The sequence below is a fragment of the Enoplosus armatus genome, chromosome 4 (genome assembly GCF_043641665.1).
Source record: "Enoplosus armatus isolate fEnoArm2 chromosome 4, fEnoArm2.hap1, whole genome shotgun sequence".
NCBI classification, from domain to species: domain Eukaryota; kingdom Metazoa; phylum Chordata; class Actinopteri; order Centrarchiformes; family Enoplosidae; genus Enoplosus; species Enoplosus armatus.
The window spans coordinates 6,207,962-6,222,092 of NC_092183.1; the positions used below are offsets into that span (position 1 = coordinate 6,207,962).

A 14,131-nucleotide genomic window follows, 5' to 3' on the forward strand; every position below is an offset into this window, starting at 1 on the left:
GGCAGCACCATAGCAGATAAAAACATACACACAATGGTTCCCTTTTACCACTTAGAGATTTAATTAAAGATGCCCAAACATTGACTGGACCAGGTGTGTGTGAGAGGCTTTGCATCATTGTTGGATTTTTAGGTATGTATGTGTGTCTTTGTGTGGGAGTGTACTGTATATCTGTGTGTGGGTGTGAGGGAGGAATCAGAGGACGCAAAACAAGACTGAAGTAAACTCTCATTCTCTCCAAAACTTTATCTTTAAATCAACCCCCCCCCCCCCCCCCCCCCAATCAATCAGTTTCAATCAATTCAATCCAGGAAGAAACCTGTTCAGGAAAAAAAAGAGGAAAATGCTCCTCCTTGTGAAATCTGAGAACAAAAGCTTTCTTCATGCTGAGCAGAGAGATGATTATCAGGCTGACACAGTTTGGGCCACCTGCCAGCACTACACTGTAAAAACGCACATTTCTTCCCCATTAAAGTCCCTCTCAGATACGAGCGCTTAAGGCAGCGTTTAGGCATGTCTCTCTCTGCGCACAAGCATCCCAGAGCATTTAAGCCGCCCCGTTTTGTCATCATGGCATGCGTCCGCCTCGGTGATTGGCAGCTTCAAGTGGTTGCAGATGAAAGCGGGCCCCCCATGCTAATGAATAGGCCCCTGATTGCAGAGCTGCTCGCTCTCTGAATTACAGCGTCGCCCGCCTAATGAGCAGATACACTGCAGTGCCCCTCGTCTCAGCGTATTCACATTTCTCTCCTTCACGCTGATGAGCTCTCCCCTGCACAACAGTCAACAAAACCTCTGTGGAAGATTGTAACGTGAGCCATCTTCATCAGCACCCTCCTCCTCCTCCTCCTCCTCCTCAAGTTTATTTCAGATGCATATGCTGGCAGGGTCTTTTTTTTGTTGTTTTTTTCCTGCTTCACTTGAGGATAGTATTTGAATGAACTGATGAAGCCATGCAAAGTATCTGAATGGCTGATGAGCATTATAATGTCTCAGTTTCAAGTCTTGAATAAAAGAACTTTGATAATTAATTTAAGAAAACTATGTAATGTAGATTTAAATACAAGCACATAATAGCTTTGTTCATGTACTGTATGATCAGGAAATACAAGTTATCAGTTATCATAGCTATGCAGACGATACACAACTTTACATTTTACTATTTCCTGATAAAATAAGCACTTTAGATTCACTGTGGTGGGATGGTACAAAAATGATTGGAGTGGGTCTGAGCCTTATGTTTCACTTTGTAAAAAACAAAGGCAATTCCAAAAATGCATTTATTCTCAGGGGTGGGGCTTAGCGGAGCGTTAAACTCACTAATTCAAAATCTAGCTCCAGAGCACTTATGAATCATCTTTTAAGAATAAACTCAAGACACTTGGGATGATGTTTAGCTTAGCTTTTAATTAGTTGTAAACTAGACTTGACTTTTGCATCAGAGAATGATACGTTTTCTTTTCTTTTTTCAGGTTTTCAGGCTTATTCTCAACCATATAAATGCGGCATCCAGCTTCAAAATGCAGTGTGAGTTTTCCTCCAACAACAGCTGCTCATTTCTGGAAACACTTAAAGCATCATATCTAAATGTAATGTCATCCATCAGCTGCTTGGTGACACAAGAGAAAACCAGCAATTTGAGCTCCTCTCAGACTGAAGGTGACTAGCCTACATTTGTTGTTCAAAAACTGGACTATTTGAGGCTTCAGAGCAGGACCACGTCAACAAACAACAGTGCAAGTGTTAACACGACATGAGTGAACATTTTTAGGCGAAACGTCTTTTCTTTCAGGCAAACTGGACCACAATGAATTTACTTTGTGGCTTAGGGTGTTTTGTTTAAATGTGGATATTGCACAGGCCTACTATTTAACCCCGGCTATAAAAGCTCTACAAAACTGGATTCAGTATCAAGTTTCCAAACAAAGCCAAAACAAAGCAAAATGAATTTAACTGACTCTGGACTTTGGGCCAGTACATAGTGTGCTATAGAAAGTTTGAGAAATAAACAAAAAAACTTTTTTCATGTGTAAACTATGACTCTTACAGTAGCACAACGAGAGCAGGAGGAGGGCTGATGAAAAGCAAGGAAATGGCTGAAACATATGATTCACTTCACCCAGGCGGACAGCCAGCCGTGCACTATGCAAAAATAAACACAGGACTCCACAGCAGGTTCCCAGAATGTGTTTATTTTGGGGGAGCGACAACGGCTTTTGAAATATCACGGCACTTCAGTTTGATTTATAAGAAGCTGGAGCAGGATCTAAATTACCCTCCTGAGGCATGCTGGAGGCAAAAACTCTGCTGAATGTTAGGAACAGATGGTGGCGCTACAACACACTACAAGTTTACATGTATATTCTCAGATGGTCAAAGTGGAGGAGGAAACCCTCTGAAATGAGTTGCTTTTCAATATGATTTAGCTTCTATTTTAGCAAGAAGAACAAATATAAACAGTGGTAAGAAAGAGTATCAATACCACAGCGAAGAAATACTCTGTTACAAGTAAAAGTCCTGCATTAAAAATGTTGTCAATTTTATATTTAATATCTGTGTATCATCTTCAAGACAACATTCATTTCTGCTGCTACTCATGATATGTCAACACTATGTAATGTTGACGTAAAAGGTGTTATTATCAACATGTCCTGTATTGCAAAGTAAAAAAAAGTGACAGAAAATGACATTATTTTAGGTAATTAACATGAACCTAGATCATCATCACCCAAACACACACTGCACAGATGGATATTTCTCTCGGCTTTGTTTATTTTGGCACATGTTGCGTATAATACATAGACAGCACATAAAGATCTTTATATATATTTATACACTTTATAAACCGTCTATGGTATAATGTCACGGTGCAAACTTCTTGATTATCATTATAAAAGAAGCAGCATCATGTGTGTTCCTGATGATCTTGTAGTGTTTCAAGCTGCATGATGTAATATGTTTTTTTACCCACAAGGTGGCGGTACATCCATGCGGCGTCCTAATCCTAAATACAATACAAACAACTGCTTCATCTGCATTCATCTGAATGTAACAATAATCTCTCACCGATACACACGTTCACATATGCAGTGGTGGAAGAAGTACACAGGTCTTTAAAGTACAGAACCACTAACATCAAAGTAACATTAAAGTATCAAAAAATACTGTATTGTAGCCCAGTGGTTCTCAATCTAGGGGTCAGGCCCCTCCAAAGGGTCTCAAGATAAATCTGAGGGGTTGTGAGATGAGTAATGGGGTAAAAGAAAATACTTTTTTTTTTCTTGAATCATTGCTTTTTTTGTGAAATAATGGATAATTTACCTCTTTAGGCCTCTAAGAGTTGTCTCAATAAAACCATCTGAGAATTTTAGAGGGAATTGTCTCAATAATTTTTGTAAGTGTTCACAGGACATAAAGGACATAAAATACAAACAAAAACAATACAAAAAGGGAAGTACAAACTTGTACTTAAGGACAGTACTTTAGTAAATGTACTTAGTTACATTCCACCATTGTACCATTGTCATGTTTTCTGCCATATGTATTTGATTGTATTGTTGTAAGAGCAGTTTGCACAAACACCCGTACAATGATATACAATCCAGCACAATAGTCCAGCAATTAATACGAGCTTTAAGGAGACAGGAAATGTTATTTTTCTTTTGTTGGGACTTTGTTGGACTTGATTCAACCTCATTGTGGACAGCTGGATAGAGTTAAGGTATTCATGTTAATGTGTCTGCCCCCCTGTAGAAACCAGATAGGTGCTAACTTCTATATTCACATTACACTCCGAGAATGTAATCAAGCAGCTTGCAACCCTGAAATTGCATCTCCTTTGTTTGCTCTTAAAGTCCCGATTTGATCGTGTGGATGATCTCAACAGCTTGGAGGGCTGATTGTGCGTGTGCAAGGTAAAGGTGGGTGGGGCTGGGCGGAGTGAGAGGCATGTAAGGCACTAAACCAGGTCAGTGTCACTGTGTGATCAGATCCTACAGAGAGAATAATGCTCATCAGAGGAATTTTACAATACAGTAACAGGGGATTACTGAGAGATAGTTGACACTTGCACAAAAAGGTGTGTGTGTGTGTGTGTGTGTCTGTTTCTGTTAGTGTGTGTGTGTGTGTGTGTGTGTGTGTGCGTGAATACAAGCCAGGTTTCCAGTTCAGCCGGACCTACGCCCTGCATTTCTCAGGGGTCTTCACTTTCTTTTCATTCTGTCCCTCCATTGTTCCTTGCTTCCTCCCCTTTTCTCCCCCATCTCCCCCGCCGGGGCCGTCCTCAGGTGAAGCAGGCTTCTCACATCGCATTGTGTGAGTGCATTGTGTGTCCACGCTCAATGGGATCACTGTGGAGACAGCAGGGTCCCTGTTTGCAGCCTGCCAGTCACACCGGTTTGTCCTCCAAGTTTCAGCACGCGGGTCAGACGAAGAGCTGAGGAGGTTGATGTCACTGTGTGGAGATATGAGGCCACATATAGCTTTAAAAGTCAGTTTGTGTGCTTCATCAAGCATCTCCATCGTGCATATTTGTTTAGTTTTTTTAATGCACTGAAAAACACCTTGGTCCACTAATAAACCGAATAGATTGCAGATTTGAAAATAATCTATAAGAGGGATACATTTCTGCCATCTTTTACATTCCTTCTTCAGATAATAAAGTTACATTTGAATTAAGATCTAAAGGAGAGCCGATGTTGATTTAAGCTGCTGTTTGCAAACCTACGGTGCTGCAAACAATGAACTGCATTTAAAGTTTTGACACCCACTAGTTTAGTTTATGTGCACCGCAGTTATTTTTCTTCACTCCTCTAAAAGGTGTCAAGTTGCGTCCTCCTGTCTGTTGCACTGTTGGGATTGGACACACCAACAGTGGCTCCACCCACAACACAGAGAGTCGTGCCTCTGCAGCCAAACTCACCTGTGAAACCTGGTCCAGCAACAACGGTCTCCTCGCACCATCGGGGTCAAAACCTGACCGAGCAGCACAAGAGAAGACCTACTGAAGAACTGAGCTCCATGTAAGTACTATTTTGTTCTTTTCTCCTCTGTTCTTACTCATCAAATAACTACTTAATGTCACAGAATGAGATAAAGTTTTCAATTCAAGGAAGCAGATTTAAAGTTCAGTTATTTGTCACAGATGGAGAGAGTAGATCCCTCATATTCTTCTGCGTACTTTTTAAATAACTTACTAACAAGAACAGAAACATAATGTTTGATATTTAGCACTTGTAGTTTAACCATCATCAATCAAGTGGACAACAAATCTCACCACAAGGTCCATTTAGTAGCTGTACTGAGAGGTGGATGGATTACTGGACAAGCCTATCGGGCCTCTGCTTGAAGTGACATAAACAGTGACACAAAATGACTACAGAGAGACACAAAACTACTACAAATAGACGCTAAATGCTAACTGAGGCACAACATGACTACAAAGAGACGTTTAACGCCAATAGAGACACATAAATTAACTACAGAGAGAAGTGAGACAACCACAAAATGACCAGAAACACAAAAAACTACAGACGCAAAACAACAACAAAGAGATGCAAAATGAACACAGAGACACAAAACAACTACAGAGAGACACAAAATGCTGTAATTTTTTGAGCACTGTTGTCCATGTTGGATTAAAGGCTGATTGAATGTCAAATGCATCCTTAAAGGTCTGTGATTTTGTCTTGCTCATTGACACACAAGTTGTGCCTCTGGTCCTTTTCTGGACTTGTAGATAAGCAGACGTGCAGCTTCATAAAATAAAACTTTCCTCTGAATCTTCTGCAGTGGACACCATGGCCTCCACCCTCTCTGTGCGCAGCTACTCTGCACGTCAGCCGTCCTTCTCCAGCATGTCTGTTAGGGACAGCGGACGCAGCATCCGCTCCAAGCCTCCCGCCTCCGTCAGCTCGTTGTCTCTGTCCCGCTCCGTCTCAATGGGCAACGGCCTCAACATGCTGGGCTCCAGCTTCTCCTTCAACGGCTTCGGTGTAGGCGCCAGCGAGAAGGAGACCATGATGGGCCTGAACGACCGGCTGGCCACCTACCTGGATAAGGTGCGCTCACTGGAGAGGTCCAACGCTGAACTGGAGGTGAAGATCAAGCAGCTCATGCTGGAGAAGGCTCCAAAAGGGCACGACATCGAGGGGATGATGGCCCAGGCACATGCCATTGGACAGGAGGTCAGTGGCCATAGATCAGATTTAAGAATTCACTTTCCAAGGGAGTATCTGATTAAACCTCAGTGATTAATATGGAACTGATATTTCTTGAGTTTAGTGGTAAATGTATCTTCTTTTTTGGGAGCATCTACTCTTTTCTCTCACCTACGCACCTGATATCATGTTAGGATGCACATACACTACCGTCAAACACAGAGTTCAAATGCAAGAAATTAGTTGGATGGATTGTTTGATGTCATTGTAGTTTGATAGAAACTTAATGGTCCTCCAAATCAAAAATAACCTCTGAAGGCAGCGAAATGACATTTGGGCATATTGACACAAGAGAAGAAGAAAAGCTTGTGGCAGTTTAAGTAGTCCATCTTGTTATTAAGGTACTTATTCGAAGGCAGTGATGAGAGAAGCTCCTACAGCAACCAGAAGGATTGTTCAGGGTTGTTTTGCAGTAAATAAACCAGCACACTAACATTATAAAGAGCACATATCATCCTCCACACCAGATCTTAACTTAACTTTCCACCATGTTCCCTGCTCAGGTGAGAAAGAAGACGCTGGAGAACGCCCGGATCATGCTAGAGATTGATAATGCCAAGCTGGCGGCCGATGACTTCAGGGTCAAGTGAGTGTCACACAGAGGTTCCTTTCTTTTACTTGCCTGTGACTGTTCGCACAGGAGCGCCAGACTGCAAAGCAATGTGAATAAATGACCTTTATGTCAGGCTGCGAAATAAGAGCCTCATTCCCACGGTGCTCAGGCACCCGCAGGAGACAAACGGCCGTCGAGCCATCAGAGAGCGCAGGATGTGATAGATTGTGCAGGTCAGAGAGACGTTGTCCGTTTCTGAAGAATCCGCAGTTGGCAAAATGAAGCTGAAGGAAAGATGGAGGAGTTTTTCACAATGTGTTGATGGTATGTTCAGTGGCCTGATGTGAAGGACTACTACATCAATTGGCAGTGATTTATGGTATTAGCAGCAAAGTGTACTTTACATGCAGATCCTTTGCATGAGTCTGCATGATATTTTTCACACGTGCGCATCCGTTCTGGGATCGTGGTGTCATGCATCCTGTGCTTGTTTGCATGTGTTGCACTACAGTTTGTGCCTCTCATGGCTTGTCATCAATGGTGAAAAGTACCTTTACTCCAGTACTGTACTTAAGCACAATTTTGAGGTACTTGTACCAATTTATGCTATGTTCTATGTGTACTCCACAGCATTTCAGGGATAATATGGTACTTTTTACTCCACTACATTAATCTGACAGCTGTAGTTACTTTTCAGATGAAGATTTCATATATAAAAAATATATTGCTTTGTTATAGATTAAGTAGCCTCAGCTTGACCAACAACAACATTAAATTGCTGCTTTCATGTTGATGCATCAATATTTATAATCAAGTAATCAAGTCAGTTTGGATTTATAAATCAAAAATCACAACTTTGCCTCAATATCTTTTCTTTTCTAACATCCTCACAAACTCTTCTGCACATTTGGATCGAAGAATATTCACAAATAACTTGTGAGTCTATTTCAAATCCTTAAAAAGATGGCAGCAGGAGGTGACATATGTTTGTTCTATGTGACACAAGAAAGAAAAAATTATATTAAAAATAAGATATAATATTGATATAGAATAATAATAATAGTTTGACAAAATAATAAGTAAGTAAGAACCTCGAGTTAAGAGTACTTTGCAGTTCCTAAGGTCAAGAATGAACGTTCACACACAACATTCATATAGACTGAACTTTCTAGCCATCTAAGATTAAGATGAGCCGCAACAAAAACGGGTAAAAAATGTTTTGATCCACATCTACAGAAGACTTTTAGAGGATGCTTAAATTCTGGATTAAATTACTCTGCAGATGGGAGGCGGAGGCCACTTTGTGCCAGTCGGTGGAGAGGGACTGTCAGGCTCTGAGGAGGGCAAAGTCTGACCACGACCAGATCATCTCCACTCTGCGAGGAGACCTGGACAGCCTGAAGGAGGAGCTCTACTTCCTCAAGAAGAATCACGACGAGGTGAGATCCCTGCCATGGTGAAGGTCACGTCAGACATGATGGATGAGCGTTTGCTCATCAAGATAATCACTTTACAAGTTGTCAAGTGTAGTCTTGTTTAAATGCAGGATGTCTTTGAAGCATGGTGGGTTCTCTGAGCTGCAGGAAAGCCAGTCTCCTGCGCTTCAATATGATTGATATCATGGGAAAACCTCAGAGTTGTAATACATTCCAGTCTCAACTGAAACGGGTTGACATAAAGCAGCGCTGCAGCAGTTTGCAGAAGGTTTAACAGTATCTGAAACATGATAATGTTAAGTGTACAAACACACCCTTTTTCTTTGTAGCCATGGTGCTTCAAGATGGCAAGACAACACCCATGCACACAACACAGGAGTATTTGAGCCCATCCAGCCACAGGGATTGTGTGTGTTTAGACAGTGAGGCGTGGTGTCCAGGATGTAGACTGAGCCTCGCCGACACTGCTCTGCTCCCTGTAGACTTCACTGCAAACAATGGAGTTTTCTTATTTCAAGACTTTCCTTGCACATCACGAGGTGTTTTTTGCTTATACTTTTACTCTACTACATACTAAGATTTTACTTTTCTACTTTTTGAAAAATATGATGCATTTTTCAGTGCACAAAATCTGCTTGAGTCATTTCAGTCCTTAACTGAGTCCTTAACGTTCCACAATCTGCCGGTGCTGTAAGAATATTCCAACTTATCTTTAATGCTAATGAACTTGTTTTAGGTATTTTCTTTAATTTTATATATCTGTAGCAATATTATTTCTTGTTTGAAGCCACAGAAACTCCTTTTTAGAGCATTTAGAGCACTTAATTCAAATTAAAAACAAAAATATCCACACTGCAACAACAGATTTGTTCACTTCTTTTAAGAACATTAGGTTTGCAGGAGTATATATATATTGGATTTTGAAAGAAAGGACTTTTACTCGTAATTAAGCATTTTCATAGTGTGGTACTTTTACTTCTACTTACTAAGTAAAGGCTTTGAATACTTGAATCCTACCACAGGATAGTAGTTAAGTTACAGTTGTGGCTTCCCATCCAAACAGCTCTGGGATAACTAGGTTTTAAATACTTGCCTTTCCCCTCTTTAAATCATCGCAGGAGATGAGTTCTCTGAAGTCTCGTCTGGCCAACGAGCAGGTGAGTGTGGAGGTGGATGCGGCTCAGGGTCCTGATCTGGGGGCCATCATGGCTGACCTGAGGGTCCAGTATGAGAGCATCGCTCGCAAGAACAAGGAGGAGGCCGAGGCCTGGTACCTCAAGAAGGTCAGTCACTGCATGGATCAGTTCTTTCTGGTATTAATACTTGTGTTTTTATTGTGGTATTATAGACTACATACTGTACATTACATTATACATTATTTTGATGCAGTTAGAAGCAGTGCAGTCGGAGGTCAGAGAAAGCAATGAGGCTTTGCGTTGTGCCCAAAGTGAGCTCAGCGAGAGACGGCGCTTCCTGCAGGCTCTGGAGGTCGAACTCGACAGTCTTCGGAAACAGGTACAGTACTGCATAAACAGAATCAGAATCAGAATCAGAAATACTTTATTGACCCCCGGGGGGAAATTATACAGTACCGGTGCGCCCATTCAAGAGTAGAAAGTAGCATAAATTTAGAAATGAGAGTGTGTACAAAATAAGAAATAAGAAATGAAAAAATATGCACATTTATAATATTAATATTTTTTTTTTATATTTTTTTATTTATTTAAATAATTCCATGTTATGCAACTTTATGCTTCTACTCCACTACTTCTCAGAGGCAAATATTGTACTTTTTACTCCACTACATTTGTCTGACAGCTTCCTGCCCTTCCTGTTCAGTGAAAACCATGTATTTCCAAATCTGGTGATTTAGAATTTTTCTGATAAACTGAAGGATGAAGTGTTCCTTTATGGGTTGAGCAAATTCTCCTACTTCTTATACTAAGAAACTATTTAAAACCCACTTGGATTAGCTGGAAAATGCATCTTCACAAAGCTGAAAATAGGGCTGTTGAGCTCATGAAAAGTTGACTTTTTAGCCAGCACTTAACATCCTAGTCAAATGTCGAATAGCCTCAGCAGTGAGGTGGCAGGGTGGTCGCTGAACCCCTACTGACTCCAGAGACACTGCTCTGTTGCTGTAAAGTGTTTTTCCCTGCAGAGATGAATCAATTTTCATGTTAACTACCATTCCTCTACATCTTCGGAGCTCAATCCTCACCTCACCTCTTCTCTTCTTTACACTGCACACATGTCAGGCCTATCTATAGATAACAGCTGCTTTCTCCTCGTCAACAAAAGAGCTACTAGCAGTACAATGTACACAGCAATTTCATTCTGCTCCAATAATCAATCAGTAGGACAAGACATAGAGTCAAACAAGCAAATGTTTTTGTCTGTGTTTCCAATATATGTGAACAAACAGCATATAGAGGCGTTCAGTGGAGGCTAGGACAGCTCATGGGTGTTTGCCTAATGGTGAGCACACAGTATTGAATGAAGAGATGTTATCGCTCTGACTGTCTGAGTGGTGAGAGGTCGTGAATGGATGAGCTCAACAGCTAAACATACAAAGCAATATTGGGTGGTAAAAACTTCACAGGAAATCTTTAAGACAAAAGCTTTAAGCTGTCATCCACATCATGTTTAGGAGTCATTCAAGTCTTCAAACACTCAGAGAATTATCTCCAAGTTCTGCAGTTCCCTTTAACTCCCCGGAGCATTTTAGCATCTTTCATCTTTCAGCCTGACTGTTTTGCTTCAGCACTGTCGTTTTTCAGCATGGACCGACTGTTTGCTACCTGTCCACCAACGAAACAGCACACAGCCAGAGTTAGCAACTAGCTGGTGAACATATAGGATTTTTGCATTGCATTTAACAGCTAAAGAGCTGTATTTTTGTCAGGAGTTGGTGGAAACCAAAAATTATGTCTTTTATAATAGGGAATAAAGCTGTGAATAAAGCATCACCTACAAAGAGAAAAAAATATTGGTCAACAAAAGTAAACGAGCATGGATGTGATTTATTGATGTTAACATGCTACAGGATGCACCTGTAATACACATGAAGGGCTCAAACGCTGTTTGACATTCAGGATGAACAGAATACTTCACTGTACGTTGTTTCGTAATGTATGAAACTGTCGCTGGTCATTAGCTGCATCTTCTGTTCACAGGTTGCCGTGTTGGAAGGTAACCTGGGAGAAACAGGGCACAAGTACTCCGTGGAGATGGACCGTCTTCAGGCCACACTGACCCAGCTGGAGGATGAGCTGTCTCAGCTGCGTTTGGACATGCAACGCAACAAGACCGAATACGAACAGCTGCTGCGCATCAAGCAGAACCTGGAGATGGAGATCGCCACCTACAGGAGGCTGCTGGAAGGAGAGGAAATGTAAGTGAGGGCTGCTATACCATGATCTCCAACTATAGGTATTCTATAGCTACATCTTTTCAAGCAAGACTTTCTGCTTAAGTGTGTTTGTTTTTACTTTGAGTAATGCCAAAATGCCACTGAGTATAATCCAGAAGAGAACTTAATACCTGTTGGTAGTTATTCATGCATTATTAGTCTAAAATGGCTTTTAAGACTTAACTTTAACTAATTGTGACATTTAACCACTACTGAATAAATAATGTGGAAATTGAAAGTAATAGTTTGACATTTTGGGACATACACAATTCACTTTCTTGCCAAGAGTTAGTTCAGAAGATCGATACCACTGTCATAACTGTCCACTAAATAAAAAGGCTACAGCTAGCAGCTAGTTAGCTTAGCATAACGACTGGAAACAGGGGCAAACAGCTAGCTTGGCTCTGTTCAAAAGCAAAAGCTGCCTGCCAGCACCTCTAAAGCTTGTGTATTAACATGTTATATCTTGTTTGTTTAATTGGTTTTGACACTTTGGACAGATAAAAGATAAGATAACCAGAGTGGTATCAATCATTTCATCTAACTCTCAGCAAGAAAGAGAATAACACATTTCCCTAAAGTGTTTCTTTAAAGTTTGCTTGCATCAGATATTGAGTGAATGTGGTTGCTCGGTACTTTGCTCTCTCGGATTAAGTTGTCTTCTTCTTCTTTGGTCCTACAGGGTGAAAGAAACACCTGCACCTCCTAAAAGTAAGTTTGCTGAATGCTGCTATGGATGGATTCTTTATATAAAGTCCTCTCTACACTTTTCTTTCACATGGATGTAACTTGTAGAAAATCACTTCCACAGTGACTCGTTCAAAAAAATACAAAAGGGATGAAAAAGAGAAGAGAGTGAACATCAGTGAGTCCAACTTTTACTGAGTGAATCATCGTTTGTTTGGTGCTGTTTTTGTTAACTTATCAGATCCTGTGTGGTATCAAATGATCGCACCCAAGGCCAGAATTCATGTGGGCCAAAGGGAGAGTCTGCATTCAGATGCTCCTGAATATGCTCCTGCAGCACGTGTGTTTTCTTTTTAATAGATCTACTGGCCTACTATTGTTTTTTGTGTCTGCTACAGTCAAAGTACAGTAGACGTATCCGCAGGAGCGTATCCACATCTACGTTTTTTCAGACTCTCCCTTTTGGCCACATAAGATTCTGGCCTCGGGTGTGATCCCTTGATACCTACACATCTCTTCTCTTTTTCATCCCTTTTGTATTTTTTGTCATAAAGTTGGTACACTGTGTGCTGTGTGCAGTTAGGTTACATTTGAGGGTATCGATGTTGTAATGTTGTCAAAATATTACATTTCGGTGCAGCTTCATAACCTCAATATGACAAACTAACACTCATGCAGACTGTATTTTTATGAGCCGTTAATGGTACTTGTCAGTGCAACAGAAGATCATTCAGGAATTCAGTAATTTTTGTGACTAACCCCGGTTTAATTCTGTGTTACAGAAGACCCTGACGTAAGGACCAGGAAGATTGTAAAAGTTGTTACCCAGACCATGATCAACGGCAAAGTGGTAGATGAGTCCAGTGAGGTGGAGCAGATTGAGGAGCGCAAAAAATGAGCCAAAGTGAGGGAGAGGAGAAGAGAGGAGAAGATGTCTCCTAAACCCAAAGTGCCTGTTGGCTGTGGATCAAATCTCACCACGACCTTCTTGTTTTATGTCTTCCTTATTTTGTAGCATGTTTTAATGCCTTAAGCTTGCCAAAAAATATACTAAAAATTGACTGAAAATAAGTTCTACCTGAAATAAATTTGTCAATTCTCTACATATGATCACTTACTAGTCGCTGAGACTTAATGAAACACTGTGGATTGAATAAGGACCCCACTTTATCTGACAAAAAAATCTTAACTCGAGGTCCACTTGCTACCTTTTTCCTGGGTTTTAAATCACATCTCAGTCTTCCTTAGCAGATGGAGTTTGCTCAGTTGTCATAAAAATGAGAAACATCTGGGGAAAGGTAGTACGTGGATCTTTTGGGCAAACTACTGTTTTTAAGGTCAAGAATGAGGTTTCACACTCAAATTTGAGTTTAAAGGAATGGTTTGTCATTTTTTGGGCAAATCTTCTTTCGCAAGAAAGCGAATAAGCGTAAGATTGATACCACTCTCATGTTTGTATGGGAAAATATGAAGCTACAGCTAGTAGTCAGTTAGCTTAGCTTAGCATAAAGACTGGAAACAAAGGTAAACAGCTGGTCTGACTCTGTTCAACAGCAACAAAAGCAACACATTATATCTGGTTTGTTCATAACAAATAATTCATACAAAAACCGAATTGTAAAACAGTCTATATGCTAAGCTAAGCTAACCAGCTGCTTGCTGTAGCTTCATATTTAGCGCACAAACATTAGAGTGGTATCATCTAACTCTTGGCATGAAAGCGAATAAACGTTGAACTTTTTCTTGAAATACTAACTGAAGAGATTAGTGGAAGGTTACAGTAAATGTCATTCATTTGAATTATTTGAAATTTGTCTTTGTTGTA

General features: G+C 40.6%; 1 protein-coding gene across 1 annotated transcript; it reads left to right on the plus strand.

Annotated features, from left to right (window-relative positions):
* The first annotated feature begins 5,798 nt into the window (after positions 1-5,798).
* Positions 5,799-13,204, plus strand: krt1-c5 (keratin, type 1, gene c5). Its single transcript, XM_070904035.1, has 8 exons — positions 5,799-6,185; positions 6,722-6,804; positions 8,054-8,210; positions 9,326-9,490; positions 9,597-9,722; positions 11,384-11,601; positions 12,302-12,330; positions 13,089-13,204. The coding sequence occupies exons 1-8, from the start codon at positions 5,799-5,801 to the stop codon at positions 13,202-13,204; spliced, it is 1,281 nt and encodes a 426-aa protein (XP_070760136.1).
* The last annotated feature ends 927 nt before the right edge of the window (positions 13,205-14,131 follow it).

What these genes read in the sequence shown, in the direction of transcription:
- krt1-c5 (XM_070904035.1), top strand. Translation starts at nt 5,799, where the DNA reads ATGGCCTCCACCCTCTCTGTGCGCAGCTACTCTGCACGTCAGCCGTCC. An exon ending in GCCGATGACTTCAGGGTCAA is followed by an intron (nt 6,805 to 8,053) that starts GTGAGTGTCACA and finishes ATTACTCTGCAG; the next exon opens with ATGGGAGGCGGAGGCCACTT. An exon ending in TCGACAGTCTTCGGAAACAG is followed by an intron (nt 9,723 to 11,383) that starts GTACAGTACTGC and finishes TTCTGTTCACAG; the next exon opens with GTTGCCGTGTTGGAAGGTAA.